Here is a 19,879-nt window from a genome sequence, read left to right on the forward strand (position 1 = left end):
ATTGCCACCTTTCCCAACTTCTTTTTCATGTGTTGCTGGCCTCAAATTCTAAAGTTAATGATTATTTGCACAAATAAAAAAAATAATGTTTGAGTTTGAACATCAAATATGTTGTCTTTGTAGCATATTCAACTGAATATGGGTTAAAAAGGATTTGCAAATCATTGTATTCTGTTTATATTTACATCTAACACAATTTCCCAACTCATATGGAAACGGGGTTTGTACAAGAGCGCACACACACACACACACACACACACACACACACACACACACACACACACACACAGGTTGAATCCTGGCTTTTTAGCGAGGAGGGGGCAGAGCAGATGCTGTGACAGGAAGTTGCTAACATAGTCCAGATGTGAGGACCATAATCCACCTCCCACACAGCTGGAATATGAGGATGACTAAAGGCAGCAACCGCCGTCACACACACACACACACACACACGAGATCTTTGTTTTGAAGGAAGTTCCCATGGAAGGTATCATTTATACTACTTGTGTTGATGATTGTGTCATCATTGGTGAGCTCCACAGTTTACTTCCAGTGATGGAACCCACCTGCCCACAGTCATGAAGTCATTTACATTTACATACCTGAGTGTGGTCTTTCCCTTTCTCGTCTTCACCACTGAGATACTCGGTCCATCCAGGAAGGTTGTAGTCTGTGATATCACATAGTCCTCATCTGTATTACTCAAAAGAAGAAGTGAGTTCACAGATGGACCGACAGAACGCCGCGTGCATGCCATCTAGTGTTCAGAGATGGTAGTGCGGTGAACCCAACCCGACCAATAGAGAGCCAAACTTTCTCCGGTTTAAAAGCATGAAGCAACAATTACATTGACAAACTTTTATTACAGAAACGGAAGAGGGGCTTTCAGATTTGGGATACATGAGAAGACTCCTGCATCTTTAGCTTGATAAGGAGAAAAGAGCAACAAATGAAATATATTTGTACACAATTAAAAAGGGCCGAGTATGTTTGATTAGACCAGACCTGGGCAAATTAAGGTCTGGGGTCGCATGAGGGCCGTTAAGTGTTTCAGTCTGGACCCCCGGATATTCCCAAATATTTTTTTTTAGATCTTTAAGATGTAAAGTGTAGCTGCCATTATGATGTGAAGTCATGTTTTTTAATGACCTTCAGTAAGTCTCCAACTATACCAAGTATTTCCATGCTTGGAATCTGTGTGCTTTTGCATGATAAACTAGTTACTATGGTCAACTAATTAGTTACTATGGTCATCTAATTAGTTACTATGGTCATCTAATTAGTTACTATGGCCATCTAATTAGTTACTATGGCCATCTAATTAGTTACTATGGTCATCTAATTAGTTACTATGGTCATCTAATTAGTTACTATGGTCATATAATTAGTTACTATGGTCATCTAATTAGTTACTATGGTCATCTAATTAGTTACTATGGTCAACTAATTAGTTACTAATGGTCAACTAATTAGTTACTATGGTCATCTAATTAGTTACTATGGTCATCTAATTAGTTACTATTGTCATCTAATTAGTTACTATGCTCATCTAATTAGTTGCTATTGTCATCTATTTAGTTACTATGGTCATCTAATTAGTTACTATGGTCATCTAATTAGTTGCTATGGTCATCTATTTAGTTACTATGGTCATCTAATTAGTTACTATGGTCATCTAATTAGTTACTATTGTCATCTAATTAGTTACTATGGTCATCTAATTAGTTACTATGGTCATCTAATTAGTTACTATGGTCATCTATTTAGTTACTATGGTCATCTAATTAGTTACTATTGTCATCTAATTAGTTACTATGGTCATCTAATTAGTTACTATAGTCATCTATTTAGTTACTATGGTCATCTAATTAGTTACTATGGTCATCTAATTAGTTACTATTGTCATCTAATTAGTTACTATGCTCATCAAATTAGTCACTAGGGTCATCTAATTAGTTACTATGGTCATCTAATTAGTTACTATGCTCATCTAATTAGTTACTATTGTCATCTATTTAGTTACTATGGTCATCTAATTAGTTACTATGGTCATCTATTTAGTTACTATGGTCATCTAATTAGTTACTTTTGTCATCTATTTAGTTACTATGGTGATCTAATTAGTTACTATGCTCATCAAATTAGTCACTAGGGTCATCTAATTAGTTACTATGGTCATCTAATTAGTTACTATGCTCATCTAATTAGTTACTATTGTCATCTATTTAGTTACTATGGTCATCTAATTAGTTACTATGGTCATCTATTTAGTTACTATGGTCATCTAATTAGTTACTTTTGTCATCTATTTAGTTACTATGGTCATCTAATTAGTTACTATGGTCATCTAATTAGTTACTATGATCATCTAATTAGTTACTATGATCATCTAATTAGTTACTATGGTCATCTAATTAGTTACTATGGTCCTCTAATTGGTTACTATGGTCATCTAATTAGTTACTATGGTCATCTAATTAGTTACTATGGTCATCTAATTAGTTACTATGGTCATCTATTTAGTTACTATGGTCATCTAATTAGTTACTATGGTCATCTATTTAGTTACTATGGTCATCTAATTAGTTACTATGGTCATCTAATTAGTTACTATTGTCATCTAATTAGTTACTATGCTCATCTAATTAGTTACTATTGTCATCTAATTAGTTACTATGCTCATCTAATTAGTTGCTATTGTCATCTATTTAGTTACTATGGTCATCTAATTAGTTACTATGGTCATCTAATTAGTTGCTATGGTCATCTATTTAGTTACTATGGTTATCTATTTAGTTACTATTGTCATCTATTTAGTTACTATGGTCATCTAATTAGTTATTATGGTCATCTAATTAGTTACTATTGTCATCTATTTAGTTACTATGGTCATCTAATTAGTTACTATGGTCATCTAATTAGTTACTATTGTCATCTATTTAGTTACTATGGTCATCTAATTAGTTACTATTGTCATCTAATTAGTTACTATGGTCATCTAATTAGTTATTATGGTCATCTAATTAGTTACTATTGTCATCTATTTAGTTACTATGGTCATCTAATTAGTTACTATGGTCCTCTAATTAGTTACTATGGTCCTCTAATTAGTTACTATGGTCCTCTAATTAGTTACTACGGTCCTCTAATTAGTTACTGTGGTCCTCTAATTGGTTACTATGGTTCTCTAATTAGTTACTATGGTCATCTAATTAGTTACTATGGTCCTCTAATTAGTTACTACGGTCCTCTAATTAGTTACTATGGTCCTCTAATTGGTTACTATGGTTCTCTAATTAGTTACTATGGTAATCTACGTCACAGCAGCTCAGATGTTACTATGGTCATCTAATTAGTTACTATGGTCATCTAATTGGTTACTATGGTTCTCTAATTGGTTACTATGGTCCTTTAATTGGTTACTATGGTCATCTAATTAGTTACTATGGTCCTCTAATTGGTTACTATGGTCATCTAATTAGTTACTATGGTCCTCTAATTGGTTACTATGGTCATCTAATTAGTTACTATGGTCATCTAAATAGTTACTATGGTCATCTAATTAGTTACTATGGTCATCTAATTAGTTACTATGGTCCTCTAATTGGTTACTATGGTCATCTAATTAGTTACTATGGTCATCTAAATAGTTACTATGGTCATCTAATTAGTTACTATGGTCATCTAATTAGTTACTATAGTCATCTACGTCACAGCAGCTCAGACGAGGCACCAAACAGTATTTCCACAGAGTGTTTCCAGAGCAGCTAACCTGAAATGTGGGTGTCAGGGACAGACGTGGAAGGACATTTTCACAACAAAGTTCTAAAGCTTAGTGATATATCAGATTGTAGATGTTTTTTTTTACCCTTCACATTCATATTTCGCTGTGTTTATGGCATTTTTGTTGTGTTTTGCTTGTTTGTAAAACATGTGGATGGAAAGGGAGTGTGATGTTCATATGTTGTCAATATTCAGTGTTTTATTCTTCATAGTTAATATTCTTTCTAGGTGTCTCATTCAGTCAAACATTTGAAATTCCATTTTTAAGGCAGTCTTTCATAAATTTTTTAGCATTCAATCAGACATTATTGTGAGGTTTTGTATTAATGTTCCTAAAAATCAGATATTTCGGCCCCCAGACTCATTTTTTTTCCCTAAATTTGGCCCCTCCGAGTCCAAATAATTGCCCAGGCCTGGATTAGACTCACCTACGCCTCTGAAAAGAACGACTTTTTGTGGGAATGTTCACAGGTCTACTAATCATCATCATCATCCTCCTCATCAATCAACACCATCTTCCGCCGGCGCTTCACAGGAGCAGAAATGTCCTCCTGGTCCGAATCTGCGTCAGAATGCGTCTCCAGATTGATGACCAGAGCGGAGCAGTCGTCTGGAAAGACACGTGTGGATTAATCCTCCTCTGCCAGGGAATTAAGGATCATCCAAATACTTTACCCTCATCCTCCTCATCCATCACTCTGCTTCTTTTCGCCATCTTCTCTAGGGGCCTGTTGCAAGCGGGGGTCAGCAACACACACTTTTTGGATGGACCCACATATGTTTTGAAGTTCTCACCTCTCAAATGAGCTGTCCACATCCTCAGGAATGGCTAAAACATGAAGAAGCGTGACTTTACTATTGGAATGCAACAATAAGCAGTGACCCTCACAAGCTTCTTAAAAAAAAAAAACAATACCAAAAAATGCCATCCATCCATCTTCTTCCGCTTAGCAGCAGCGGTGGCCGCGCCAGGGAATAATTTTAGGTGAATTAACCCCCAATTCCAACCCTTGATGCTGAGTGCCAAGCAGGGAGGTAATGGCTCCCATTTTTATAGTCTTTGGTATGACTAGGTCGGGGTTTGAACTCACGACCTACCCATCTCAGGGCGGACACTCTAACCACTAAGCAACTGAGCAGGTTATGTCAAGTAGTTAGTTGATTATTTGTGTATGATTTGGGCCTCCAGCTCGCCAAACCCATTAAAAAAGGATTTCAAACAATTGGAGAGCAGGGTTTCCAAGAGCCACCGCCTGACCTAAAGTCTTAACAAGCTGCTACGCTTCGTTCTGTCTCTGCCTCTGTCAGTACTTCTCTGCAGCGCCCAGCATTGTCAAGCTCACAGAACCATCTGATTGGTTACACGCAGAGCGGTAACAGCCAATAAGCTGTGAGTATTCAGAGCGCATGTAGTCAGTGGGCAGGCAGAGAGGAGAGACAGTGCGGGTGAGCAGAAAGGTGTTTAGCAGGTAAGCATAATGTAACGGACTCTCCCCAAGTTATAATAAACACCTCCCAGTAGGGCTGGGCAATATTGGCTTTTATTAATATCGCGATTTTGCAGATGATGTGGTCCTGATGGCTTCATCTGACCGGGATCTTCAGCTCTCACTGGATCAGTTCGCAGCCGAGTGTGAAGCGACCGGAATGAGAATCAGCACCTCCAAGTCCGAGTCCGTGGTTCTCGCCCGGAAAAGGGTGGAGTGCCATCTCCGGGTTGGGGAGGAGACCCTGCCCCAAGTGGAGGAGTTCAAGTACCTCGGAGTCTTCTTCACGAGTGAGGGAAGAGTGGATCGTGAGATCGACAGGCGGATCGGTGCGGCGTCTTCAGTAATGCGGACGTTGTACCGATCCGTTGTGGTGAAGAAGGAGCTGAGCCGGAAGGCAAAGCTCTCAATTTACCGGTCGATCTACGTTCCCATCCTCACCTATGGTCATGAGCTTTGGGTCTTGACCGAAAGGATAAGATCACGGGTACAAGCGGCCCAAATGAGTTTGGGTCTCTCCCTTAGAGATAGGGTGAGAAGCTCTGCCATCCGGGAGGAACTCAAAGTAAAGCCGCTGCTCCTCCACATGGAGAGGAGCCAGATGAGGTGGTTCAGGCATCTGGTCAGGATGCCACCGGAAGACCAAGGGCATGTCCGACTGGTAGGAAGCCACGGGGAAGACCCAGGACACGTTGGGAAGACTATGTCTCCCGGCTGGCCTGGGAACGCCTCGGGGTCCCCCGGGAAGAGCTGGACGAAGTGGCTGGGGAGAGGGAAGTCTGGGTTTCCCTGCTTAGGCTGTTGCCCCCGCGACCCGACCTCGGATAAGCGGAAGAAGATGGATGGATGGATGGATAATATCGCGATATTTTTATGCCATATTGCGATATATGATATATATTACGATATTTTGCCTTGGCCTTGAATGAACACTTGATGCATATAATGACAGCAGTATGATGATTCTATGTGTCTACATTCAAACATTCTTCTTCATCCTGCATTCATATATGCTATTTTTAAACTTTCATGCAGGGAGGGAAATCACAACTAAGTCAATTGACCAAAACTGTATTTCAATCAATCAATCAATGTCTACTTATATAGCCCTAAATCACTAGTGTCTCAAAGGGCTGCACAAACCACCACGACATCCTCGGTAGGCCCACATAAGGGCAAGGAAAACTCACACCCAGTGGGACGTCGGTGACAATGATGACTATGAGAACCTTGGAGAGGAGGAAAGCAATGGATGTCGAGCGGGTCTAACATGATACTGTGAAAGTTCAATCCATAATGGATCCAACACAATCGCGAGTGTCCAGTCCAAAGCGGATCCAACACAGCAGCGAGAGTCCCGTTCACAGCGGAGCCAGCAGGAAACCATCCCAAGCGGAGGCGGATCAGCAGCGCAGAGATGTCCCCAGCCGATACACAGGCGAGCAGTACATGGCCACCGGATCGTAAGAGCCATATCATTTTTTTCAACACCTAAACGTGTGCATTTTTAAGTAAGACCAACATTACTAGAGTATAATAGGTCTCTTATTCTTTGTAATAACATTGATAATCTGAAGCTAACTGTGGAGGGGGGCGTGGCCTGCGGGCCTGCAGCGAAGCGGGGTGTGCCAGGACCTGCCTTGAAATCAGCGACAGGTGCGTAGACAACCCACCTGGGCCTTGTTATCTAATCACCTGTCGCTCTGTTATAAGCAGCAGCCAGGAGGAGAGACGGGGTTGGAGCTGGAGCTAGAGTGCGAGCGAGAATGAAAGAGAAAAAGACAATTGCTGGAAAGCAACTGAGAGACTTATTGAAAAATAAAAAAATATCGTAACCCTGAAACAGGCTTTCATGTCGGTGCTTGGTGGTCTGAAGAACCCACTGGAGGGCAAGCCTTAAAAAAAACAATAATAAATAAAGTACGGTAGAAAAAAGGATGGATGGATTCAAATGCATGAGCATGTATAATGTTTTGAACGTTATTTTTAACACTTTGATTACAAGGGGAATTATTCATTACTTATCGTGTTAAGCAATGTCAGCTCAGATTTATCTGAGAGCCAGATGCAGTCATCAAAAGAGCCACATCTGGCTCTAGAGCCATAGGTTCCCTACCCCTGGTGTAGAGTGGAACTGTAACGCTGACAAAATAAATAGACCAAAGTCAAATGTCTACTGTAGAGGACGCTAGTTGTCTGGAAGGTGCAAAATAAGACTGATAGTGAAGGGAGAAGTCCGGCCCTTGGTCCTTGATTTCCTGGAAATGTGGCCCCCAAACCAATGAAGTTTAGCATCACACATACCTGCATCTTCATCAGAGACCTGAGGTTCTTCAGCTGGAACAACATCTTCCTCAGAGACCCCTTCACTTCGGGACTCCCCTTGATTTGGACGCAGAGATGCGGCCGCACTCTGGAGCTGAGATGCGCTGATCTTTTCCGGGATTCTCCAAAACGCCTCCTGATTGTCCCAACAAGGGTTGTAAAACCCGCAAACGAGGTCAAGTCCCTATACGCTACAAGCCCACCTGTTCATTTGCAGGGGGTCGCATGCCCAGTTTGCGCAGCAGCCTCAGGAAGCTGGAGTCCTCCATGGCCTCATCGCTTTCCTCGTTCAAAGGGACTAGAGGCGCCGGCTGGGAGAAACCTACGCAAAGCGGCACATCCAGTCAAGCCTTCAGCGGATATTTAAGGGTTGTTTTCCGAGACAAGTTGCGCCTTACCGTCTGCAATGCGGTCCCGTGCAGTTTTTTCCAGGCAGCGTTGCAACCATGCGAGGGCTAAAGACATGCCTGAACGACAAACACAATCCAGTTCATCCTCACAGTCTGAACCAGGGGAGTCAAACTTGTTTTCACAGAGGACCACATCGCAGTGAATGTAAGAATAAAGTATAATCCTCTCATTATATTATTGCCTATGCATTTGCTTAATGTATTTTCTTGAATTGCCGCCGGGTATATAGTATGCGCCTGCCTGGAATTACTGCTGGATCAAACTCCATCCATCTTCTTCCGCTTATCCGAGGTCGGGTCGCGGGGGCAACAGCCTAAGCAGGGAAACCCAGACTTCCCTCTCCCCAGCCACTTCGTCTAGCTCTTCCCGGGGGATCCCGAGGCGTTCCCAGGCCAGCCGGGAGACATAGTCTTCCCAACGTGTCCTGGGTCTTCCCCGTGGCCTCCTACCTGTTGGACGTGCCCTAAACACCTCCCTAGGGAGGCGTTCAGGTGGCATCCTGACCAGATGCCTGAGCCACCTCATCTGGCTCCTCTCCATGTGGAGGAGCAGCGGCTTTACTTTGAGCTCCTCCCGGATGGCAGAGCTTCTCACCCTATCTCTAAGGGAGAGACCCAAACTCATTTGGGCCGCTTGTACCCGTGATCTTATCCTTTCGGTCATGACCCAAAGCTCATGACCATAGGTGAGGATGGGAACGTAGATCGACTGGTAAATTGAGAGCTTTGCCTTCCGGCTCAGCTCCTTCTTCACCACAACGGATCGGTACAACGTCCGCATTACTGAAGACGCCGCACCGATCCGCCTGTCGATCTCACGATCCACTCTTCCCTCACTCGTGAACAAGACTCCTAGGTACTTGAACTCCTCCACTTGGGGCAGGGTCTCCTCCCCAACCCGGAGATGGCACTCCACCCTTTTCCGGGCGAGAACCATGGACTCGGACTTGGAGGTGCTGATTCTCATTCCGGTCGCTTCACACTCGGCTGCGAACCGATCCAGTGAGAGCTGAAGATCCCGGCCAGATGAAGCCATCAGGACCACATCATCTGCAAAAAGCAGAGACCTAATCCTGCGGTCACCAAACCGGAACCCCTCAACGCCTTGACTGCGCCTAGAAATTCTGTCCATAAAAGTTATGAACAGAATGGGTGACAAAGGACAGCCTTGGCGGAGTCCAACCCTCACTGGAAATGTGTTCGACTTACTGCCAGCAATGCGGACCAAGCTCTGGCACTGATCGTACAGGGAGTGGACCGCCACAATAAGACAGTCCGGTACCCCATAAACTCTGAGCACTCCCCACAAACTCGTTTCGCAAAATAATTAGCGCATGCTTAGCATTACCGCCGGCTCAGGTTTAAAGGTGAACATTATCAGCAGACCTATGTAAGCGTCAATATATACCTTGATGGTGCAGAAAAAAGACCATCTATTTTTTTAACCGATTTCCGAACTCTAAATGGGTGAATTTTGGCGAATTAAACGCCTTTCTGTTTATCGCGCAGGAAGCGATGACATCAGAATGTGACATCACCGAGGTAACACACCCACCATTTTCATTTTCAACACATTACAAACACCGGGTCTCAGCTCTGTTATTTTACGTTTTTTTGACTATTTTTTGGAACCTTGGAGACATCATGCCTCGTGGGTGTGTTGTCGGAGGGTGTAACAACACTAACAGGGAGGGATTCAAGTTGCACCACTGGCAAGAAATCTGCCGCCAGACCCCCATTGAATGTGCCAGAGTGTCTCCACATTTGAGCGGCGATGCTAAGACAGACATGGCACAGAGATGTATGGATAACCTGCAGATGCATTTGCAACGATAGTCAACAAAATCACAAAGGTGAGTTTTGTTGATGTTGACTGCCAGCTAATCGATGCTAATATACTACGCTAATCGATGCCAACATGCTATTTACCGGCGGTGCTAAAGCAGACATGGCACAGAGATGTATGGATAACCTGTAGATGCATTTGCAACTATATTACGTTTCCTTCCACCCACATTTAATGCGAAACAAACACTTACCAATCGACGGATTTAAGTTGCTCCAGTGTCAAAAGATGCTAAAGTCCTGATCGTTTGGTCCGCACATTTTACCCGCGATGCTAACGCAGCTATTCGGCCATGCTATGGCTATGAATAGCGTCAATAGCTATTCGCTCAATAGCTTCAGTTTCTTCTTCAATATTTTCATACTCCAACCATCTGTTTCAATACATGCGTAATTTGTTGAATCGCTTAAGTCGCTGAAATCCGAGTTTGAATCCGAGCTAATGTCGCTATATCTCGCTGTGGTATTCGCCGTTGTTTGTTTACATTGGCAGCACTGTGTGACGTCACAGGGAAATGGCCAGTGTCTTCGCAGAGAGACGAAAATAAGGCACTTTAAAGCTTTATTTAGGGATATTCCGAGACCGGTAAAATTTTGAAAAAAACTTCAAAAAATACAACAAGCCACTGGGAACTGATTTTTATTGTTTTTAACCCTTTTGAAATTGTGATAATGTTCCCCTTTAATGCCGGGCCAAACTCTTTTCGCAAAACATTATTTTTATTAGCGCATATCTAGAATTTCCGCCGGGTCAAACTCGTTTCGCTAAATAATTAGCATATGCCTAGGATTTCCGCCGGGTCAAACTCGTCACGTCTCGAGTGACACTTCACCTGTGATCATTTTCAAAATGGAGGAGGCTGATTTCAATAATTTTAAATCGCATAAATGGAAGATGATTAAAAGCTATTCAGTAGGATTTAAGGTCCAAGCTATTGAATATGCTAAAAAGAACAATAAGCAGCTATGTTTTATTAATATACCGTAGCTGTGTGTGTCAAATATGAGTCATTAAATGACTCCCGCCTCCTGGTGGTAGAGGGCGCTAGTGATCCTTCTTGCGACTACTCGGCTGCAGAAGAAGTGACAACAAGCAGCAAGAGTGAGCAGCGTGTGTTTATTTTTTCCTCTCGCTTGCACTTTTAACATGGAGGATTACATATCTAAAATAAAACATTTTTCTAAACTGGACTTTCAATCGAAGCAGGAGGTAATGAAGGAAGATCTCCATCGAGACAGAGAGACTTTTAAAACTGAAGAAAGATAAGGAAAACCTCTATAAACAAGTTATCGATGCTTTTGATCAGAAGGAGCTGCGCATGGACTTCATTTATAAGTAAAGGTAAGATCATAACAACGTTTTTTTTTTATTAAATGTGCTTTTCATGATGGTATCCTTACATCACACTCAAATTGATAAGCGCAGGCCTAAATTTACTGCATGCCTTTGGTAAACGCCGGAGTTAGAAGAGGTTTTAAATTAATTAGCACCCCGGCGGCAATTCAAGGAAATACAGTACTTGATTTTTGCACGTACAAATTGATAAATACCTTGCTTTGAAATCGTAAGTCAAGGATATTCAATTATTTATTGTTATTTTTACAATCTATCATACGGTATATAATAATTAGTGGTGGTATAAACATTGGAATCCCGATTTTTTTTAAGTCATTTTCAAAAATCTAGTTGCAGAGGTTGTTCTCTAGTGGGTTCTTCGGACCACCACACACTGCCAGGAGAGCCCGGAATTCAGGGTATGACACTGTTTTATTTCCCTCAATGAGCAGAGGCTTTTGCTTTCCAGCAAAATGTCTTTCTTTCCTGCGTCCGCTCAGCAGCGCCTCCAACTCCAATATGTCTCATTCCGGCTGCTGCTAATAAAGGCGACAGGTGATCAGATAACAAGGCACCACCTGGGCCATCTACACGTCTGTCGCTGTCTTCGAGGCCGGTCCTGGCACCATACTTGCCAACCTTGAGACCTCCGAATTTGTGAGATAATTTATTTATTTATTTCATAAAACAAAAAATAACAACAAAAAAGGAAAAAAAAAACCCAACAAAAACACTCATTTGAGCAATGATTGAGCCGAAAGGGTGTAGGTTGAAGCAACGCTTATATAAACCTAACCCATCACAACAAGAACAAGGTTCAAAATATATAACATCTAAAACATGCTTCACTTATATTACTTTTTTTTTTAAACAATATATAAGTAACATATATGTAGCACACGTCTCATATACACAGTTTAACATTTAAATCAAACATATACATTTGTACACTTATATATATACATATATATATATATATATTATATATACACAATTTATTTAAATTCCATATAAAGTGGTAATATATACATTTTAATATAACCTATATGTATAATTATGAAATCATAAATTGTATTTATATACATACTATATATTATTGTCTTTCTAAAACAATGTTTGCGCTTCTTTCTTATATTTACTAATGATAAATGATCTAAAAAGCTTTTTAAACTGGTTTATGTTGGTGCTGTGTTTTATTTCATCCTTTAAACACTTCCATATTTTAACCCCTGCTATTGTTGTACTCATTCGTTTCTGCGTTGTTCTACAATAATAAAAAAACAAATACAACTAAAAACTAGAACAGCCTATTAGCTAGAACTAGTATGCATATATCTATAAAAAGGCTATTTTTAAAAGAACGGGTTTTAAGCCTTTTTTTAAAAGCATCCACAGTCTGTGGTGCCCTCAGGTGGTCAGGGAAATTGTTCCAAAGGCTGGGTATCATTGTATTGTCCTGTATCTCCTACCCGAGGGCAGCAGTTCAATGTATTTATTCTTATATTACTTCTGTTGCCTCAGAAGTAAAAATGATGAGGCATTATAATACTTAATATTCTCCTTTCATGAGTTCGTCTCACCTCCCTGATGCAGCGCAGTCACCATGGCGACGACGTCAGCTCCCCCGTGCCCTTTAGACACAAAGCTCCGGTTCCTCCTGTCGCCATCCCGTCTTTCTTCCATCTCCTCGTCTCCCTCACTCTCTTCGGATTCATGCTCTTCGTCCTCCCGGTTCGTACCATCACCCGGAGAGTCCTGCGTGAGTCCCGCTAAGAAATCCTCCTCGGTCTGCCGGAAGAGTCGACACGAAATGTCGTTCTCGGAAGAACCGCTCTCGTTGTCAAACAGTAGAACTTACCATTCCGCTGCCGGAACTCTTCGGACGAGCGCCACGACTCTTCTTCTTCTTGTTCAGTTCTCGTCTCTCGGAGATCAGGCCCAGACTGAGCAGCTTGTCCACCACACGTGCGCGGGAGCGCCTGGCCGTGAGCTTCTTCAGGATGTCGCCCAGTGCATCTGCACTCATCAGAAGGCCTCAGAAAATGAGCAAAGGGGGTTTGGTCCGTGACGATCCAGCGGCCAATGAGTACCGTCAGAGTCTTTGTATTCCGCGTAGAGCATCTGTAACTCATCTTCTTGCTCCTGCGTCCAAAGAACGATCCCCGTACCTTTCCTGGAGTGCCAAAACCAAAACAATCAGTCCAAAATAGGGTTGTGCTGATACCAATATTTTGGTACTGGTACCAAAATATATTACGATACTTTTCTAAATAAGGTAAATGGCATTATACAAACCCCGTTTCCATATGAGTTGGGGAATTGTGTTAGATGTAAATATAAACAGAATACAATGATTTGCAAATCCTTTTCAAGCCATATTCAGTTGAATATGCTACAAAGACAACATATTTGATGTTCAAACTCATAAACTTTGTTTCTTTTTGGAAATAATAATTAACTTAGAATTTCATGGCTGCAACACGTGCCAAAGTAGTTGGGAAAGGGCATGTTCACCACTGTGTTACATCACCTTTTTTTTTAACAACACTCAATAAACGTTTGGGAACTGAGGAAACTAATTGTTGAAGCTTTGAAAGTGGAATTCTTTCCCATTCTTGTTTTATGTAGAGCTTCAGTCCTTCAACAGTCCGGGGTCTCCGCTGTCCTATTTTACGCTTCACACATTTTCCGTGGGAGACAGGTCTGGACTGCAGGTGGGCCAGGAAAGTAACCGCACTCTTTTTTTTACGAAGCCACGCTGTTGTTACACAACAGCCAAGCCACAGCGAATGTGGCTTAGCATTGTCTTGCTGAAATAAGCAGGGGCGTCCATGAAAAAGTCGGCGCTTAGATGGCAGCATATGTTGTTCCAAAACCTGTATGTACCTTTCAGCATTAATGGTGCCTTCACAGGTGTGTAAGTTACCCATGCCTTGGGCACTAATGCACCCCCATACCATCACACATGTGTAAGTTACCCATGCCTTGGGCACTAATGCACCCCCATACCATCACACATGTGTAAGTTACCCATGTCTTGGGCACTAATACACCCCCATACCATCACACATGTGTAAGTTACCCATGTCTTGGGCACTAATACACCCCCATACCATCACACATGCTGGCTTTTCAACTTTGCGTCGATAACAGTCTGGACGGTTTGCGTCCCCTTTGGTCCGGATGACAAGATGTCGAATATTTCCAAAAACAATTTGAAATGTGGACTCGTCAGACCACAGAACACTTTTCCGCTTTGCATCAGTCCATCTTAGATGATCTTGGGCTCAGCGAAGCCTGCTGAGTTTCTGGATGTTGTTGATAAATGGCTTTTGCTTTGCATAGTAGAGCTTTAACTTGCACTTACAGATGTAGCGACAAACTGTATTTAGTGACAGTGGTTTTCTGAAGTGTTCCTGAGCCCATGTGGTGATATCCTATAGAGATTGATGTCGGTTTTGGATACAGGGATCGAAGGTCACGGTCATTCAATGTTGGTTTCCGGCCATGCCGCTTACGTGGAGTGATTTCTCCAGATTCTCTGAACCTTTTGATGATATTATGGAGCGTAGATGTTGAAATCCCTAAATTTCTTGCAATTGCACTTTGAGAAAGGTTGTTCTTAAACTGTTTGACTATTTGCTCACACAGTTGTGGACAAAGGGGTGTACCTCGCCCATCCTTTCTTGTGAAAGACTGAGCATTTTTTGGGAAGCTGTTTTTATACCCAATCATGGCACCCACCTGTTCCCAATTAGCCTGCACACCTGTGGGATGTTCCAAATAAGTGTTTGATGAGCATTCCACAACTATATCAGTATTTATTGCCACCTTTCCCAACTTCTTTGTCACGTGTTGCTGGCATCAAATTCTAATGGTAATGATTATTTGCAAAAAAAAAAAAAGAAAATGTTTATGAGTTTGAACATCAAATATGTTGTCTTTGTAGCATATTCAACTGAATATGGCTTGAAAATGATTTGCAAATCATTGTATTCTGTTTATATTTACATCTAACACAATTTCCCAACTCATACGGAAACGGGGTTTGTACACTAGAGTACCCACAATATAGTCATTTTCTAGACAAACCCGCGATAGATCAAGTATATTCCATATATCGCCCAGCCCTAGTGTCGCGGTACTATACTAGTACAACCCGAGTCCAAAAAGTACAAACCGGAGATCTTACTTGGGTTTCTTCAGCTGCTTGGCGCTGTCCACCAGACCCATGTGCACCAGCTGCGTCACCACCTGCCTCCGTGTGCGCGTGCTGTTGCTTAGCAACGGCAACAGCGTCTCCACAATGTCAGGTACTGGCGAGAGTGATGGATAGAACCTTTAGTTTGCGTGGCAATCAAACACGGGTGCTAACAAGACGGACCTTCGGAGTGGCGGTGCTCTTCATAGAGCGTGCGCAGCTCCTGCTCTTCCTCCTCCGTCCATGCGGGCTTCTTCTCCGCTCTGGTGAAAAAGCACACATCAGCATCTCTCCGTCCTTACACGTGAAGATGCAAAAACAAACTAAATTAAAGCTGCCTTTGGCCGCTGCCAAGCACTGGTCTAAGTCAGACCTACATAGAGGTCTTTGTTTCATGTCTCTACGACATTCCGAACAGAAGTTACAAGCAGTTTTGTCAGGGTTTTTTCCTAGGGGGCGCTAGATCGCAATTTTGACTTTTGGGGTTTGGTTTTTTATTAGATGGCACTTTTCGCCAGTCCTGATGTGTGTGTAAAATTTGGATAGTTTTGAAGCATGTTAAGGGGGTCAAATTACAGATCGGCGTTTCTGGATGTTGTTGATAAATGGCTTTCGCCTTGCATAGTAGAGCTTTAACTTGCACTTTGAATCATTTTAAGGGGGTCAAATTACAGCTCAAAGAGGCAAAAATTATATTTTTTCGGAAAATTTGCGCAGGGGTTCTTTGAAGGCGCGTAAAATCCAAACCGGAGCAGTAATCAAAACTCTTTCGATGACTTTTAATCAGAAGGGTTCAAACTCTGTTCTGTGCGAGTTTGAAGCCGAAAGGACAAACGCGCTCAGAGAAGATAACGTTTGAAAAAAGGTGACAGGTGTTTACAAAACTTTTATTTTGAAGGGGTAATTTTTAACTTCCTGTTGATTTTTGCTGAAGGATGTTGATTATTAAAATGTAGGTCTAAGTGAGACCTACATATAGGTTTTTGTTTCAGGTCTCTCTGACATTCTTACCGGAAGTTACAAGCAGTTTTGTCTGTGTTTTCTTCCTAGCAGCAGTTTTTTCTGTGTTTTATGCAAAAATTGCGCTACAGCGCAATTTTGAGTTTTGTGGTTTGGTTTTTTCATTAAATCACAATATTTGCCAGTCCTGATGTGTGTGCCAAGTTTGGTGACTTTTGAAGCATTTTAAGGGTGTCAAAATTACAGTTCAAAGAGGCAAAAATTGCATTTTTTGCAAAAATTTTGTATTGAAGGGGTTTTTGCCAACTTTCTGTAGATTTTTGCCCCAAAAGGTAAAATTATGAAATGTAGGTCTAACTCAGTTCTACATATACATTTTTGTTTCATGTCTGTACGACATTGTTAACGGAAGTTACAAGCAGTCTGTTTTTTTTTTTTAGTTTTAGGGGGTGCTAGCGCGCAATTTTCACTTTTGGGAATTGCTTGCTTAATAAGTTGGGAAGGTTTGCCGGACCGAAATGTGTGTCAAATTTGGTGAGTTTTGAAGCATGTTAAGGGGGTCAAATTACAGCGCATAGGTGCGGAGTAATAATAATTAAAGCTGCAAGCAGCGTTGGTCGGGCCCGCCTTTGGCTGCAGCCCCCGAGACCCAAACCCGTAACAGGCGTTAGAAGATGCATGGATAGTAGCTACTGTTATTATAGGGTATTGTGTGTAGAATTTTGAGGACAAAAAAGATTTAATTCAATTTTACATTGTCATTGTCTATTGTTAGCCATAAGTGGCCCAATACTTTTGTCCAGTGGTAGTAGCCATCTTGAGACAACACCAGCGCAGCAGCATCAGCGCAGTGGTTCTTTGAAGGGTCATAAAATCAAAACCGGAGAACTTATCAAAACTCTTTCGATAACTTTTAATCAGAAGGGTTCAAACTCTCTCCTGTGCGAGTTTGAAGCTGGAACGACAAACGCGCTCAGAGAAGATTATGTTTGAAGACAGGTGACGGATTTTTACAAAACTTTTGTTTTGAAGGGGTAATTGCCATTTTCCTGTTGATTTTTGCTGAAGGATGTCAATTATTAAAATGTAGGTCTAAGTGAGACCTACATAGAAGATTTTGTTTCTCTGACATTCCTACCGGAAGTTACAAGCAGTTTTGTCTGTATTTTCTTCATAGGAGCATTTTTTTCTGTGTTTTATTCAAAAATTGCGCTAGAGTTTTTGGTTTTGGTTTTTTTATTATTGTTTTTTCCGCCATTCCTGATGTGTGTGTAAAGTTTGGTGAGTTTTGAAGCATTTTAAGGGGGTCAAATTACAGCTCAAAGAGGCAAAAATTGCATTTTTTGCGAAAATTTAGTTTTGAAGGGGTTTTTGCCAACTTCCTGTTGATTTTGGGTATAGAAGTTTTTTATTGGAAATGTAGGTCTAAGTCAGCCCTACATAAAGGTTTGTGTTCCATGTCTCTATGACATTGCTAACGGAAGTTACAAGCAGTCTGTTTTTTGTCTCTTCCTAGGTGGCGCTAGAGCGCATTTTTGATTTTTGGGATTTGGTTTTTCTATTAGATGGCAATTTTTGCCAGTTCTGATGAGTGTGTGAAATTTGGTGAGTTTTGAAGCATGTTCAGGGGGTCAAATTACAGTTCAAAGAGGCGTCGGAATAATAATAAATAAAGAATAATAAAACGCATGAAAAACAATAGGTCCCTGTGGGAGTCCTTTGGCAATGGGCCATGCGGGCCCTAATAATAAAACCTTACAGTTTCAATAGGGTCCTTGGCCCATTGCCAAAGGACTCCTGTGGAGTCCTTTGGCAATGGTCCTGCGGACCTTAAAAAAGCACCGACCCGTCTGGGCCGTAGCCTTCAGTCATCTCCCGCACGGCGCCGACATTCTTCCAGAACAAGAGCTCCACGTAGGCCTTGTTGTTGGTGGCAGCCAGCGTGAAGAAACGTCTCAGCACGTACTTGGCGAAGGTGAGCAGCTCCTGGGAAAAAAGGGACAGTTTTATTTTTTTTTTATACCTTCGCCGTGGCTTCGACGCTCGCCCCGTCGTCCCGAACCTTGTAAGCCGACGCGGCGGCGTCGCTCAGGATCTTGTTGAAGAGATGGAAGACGGAGAGCTGGTAGAGCAGGGCGTCCATTTTGAGGTCGACGGCCACGCGGTGGAGCATCCGAACCACGCAGTGGTTGGTGTGAGGAGTGTTTTTGGCGTAGGATCTGAGCAAGAGCAGGTATGGCCGTATGATGCCGGGGTTGGCGAACCTGTGCGCGGTGAGAGAAAAAAAGGACATAAAATGTATTAGATCGATACCAAAATGTGTGGTATCATCCAAAACTAATATCAAGTATCAAAGAAGAGCAGAATAAGTGATTATTACATTTGAACAGAAGTGTAGATAGAACATCTTTTGGTTACTTCTAAATCACTAATCCTCGCCTCCATGGAGACAAATAAAGTATGTTTCTTACAAGTATTATTATCACTGGAGGACAAAGGATAGCTAAACATGCTTCACTACACACCGTAAGAGGATACAATAACTCACTGGCGTCACAATGTCAACAAACGTCATGGGTGGATCTACACCTGACATCCACTGTAATGATACCAAGTACAAGAGCGAATCTAATCGATACTACTATGATTACATTGATGTTTTTTATCGTCACATATTCTTTTTTACTTTTTTAAAATCTATATTATGTTCATAAAGTCAGGAAATACGTCCCTGGACACATGAAGACTTTGAATATGACTAGTGTATGATCCTGTAGCTACTTGGTATCGGATCGATACATAAATGAGTGGTATCGTCCAAAACTAATGTCAAGTATCAAAGAAGAGAAGAATAAGTGATTATTACATTTTTACAGAAGTGTAGATAGAACATCTTTTGGTTACTTCTAAATCACTAATCCTCGCCTCCATGATGACAAATAAAGTATGTTTCTTACAAATATTATTATCACTGGAGGACAAGGGATAGCTAAACATGCTTCACTACACACCGTAAGAGGATACAATAACTTACTGGAGTCATAATGTGAACAAACGTCATGGGTGGATCTACACCTGACATCCACTGTAATGATACCAAGTACAAAAGCGAATCTAGTCGATACTACTATGATTACGTCGATGTTTTTTTATCATCACAAAATCTTTTTTTCCTTTTTTTGAAATCCATATCATGTTTATAAAGTCAGGAAATATGTCCCTGCACACATGAAGACTTTTAATATGACCAATGTATGATCCTGTAACTACTTGGTATCGGATCGATACCTAAATGTGTGGTATCATCCAAAAATAATGTCAAGTATCAAAGAAGAGCAGAAAAAAGGATTATTACATTTAATCAGAAGTGTAAATAGAACATGTTTTGGTTACTTCTAAATCACTAATCCTCGCCTCCATGGAGACAAATAAAGTATGTTTCTTACAAGTATTATTATCACTGGAGGACAAGGGATAGCTAAACATGCTTCACTACACACCGTAAGAGGATACAATAACTCACTGGAGTCAT

The 19,879-nt window shown here is 41.5% G+C and overlaps 1 protein-coding gene across 3 annotated transcripts in view; it reads right to left on the reverse strand.

Moving 5' to 3' along the window:
- Positions 1-843: 843 nt before the first annotated feature.
- timeless (timeless circadian clock) overlaps positions 844-19,879 on the reverse strand; it is a 58,720-nt gene continuing 39,684 nt past the window's right edge. For 2 of the 3 annotated variants that reach the window (XM_061875466.1, XM_061875467.1), the window contains 13 exons: positions 18,410-18,611; positions 18,194-18,333; positions 15,571-15,650; positions 15,379-15,502; positions 13,277-13,359; positions 13,045-13,202; positions 12,767-12,974; positions 7,994-8,062; positions 7,799-7,917; positions 7,575-7,731; positions 4,579-4,612; positions 4,459-4,511; positions 844-4,393 (listed from right to left, as the gene is read on the reverse strand). In XM_061875466.1, coding sequence (XP_061731450.1) covers positions 4,260-4,393; positions 4,459-4,511; positions 4,579-4,612; positions 7,575-7,731; positions 7,799-7,917; positions 7,994-8,062; positions 12,767-12,974; positions 13,045-13,202; positions 13,277-13,359; positions 15,379-15,502; positions 15,571-15,650; positions 18,194-18,333; positions 18,410-18,611 — 1,561 coding nt within the window. In that variant the 3' untranslated portion in view covers positions 844-4,259. The remainder of the gene's footprint in view (positions 4,394-4,458; positions 4,512-4,578; positions 4,613-7,574; positions 7,732-7,798; positions 7,918-7,993; positions 8,063-12,766; positions 12,975-13,044; positions 13,203-13,276; positions 13,360-15,378; positions 15,503-15,570; positions 15,651-18,193; positions 18,334-18,409; positions 18,612-19,879) is intronic. The other variant, XM_061875465.1, reaches the window with a different exon arrangement.

The sequence above is a fragment of the Nerophis ophidion genome, linkage group LG16 (assembly GCF_033978795.1).
Source record: "Nerophis ophidion isolate RoL-2023_Sa linkage group LG16, RoL_Noph_v1.0, whole genome shotgun sequence".
In the NCBI taxonomy this organism is placed as follows: Eukaryota; Metazoa; Chordata; class Actinopteri; order Syngnathiformes; family Syngnathidae; genus Nerophis; species Nerophis ophidion.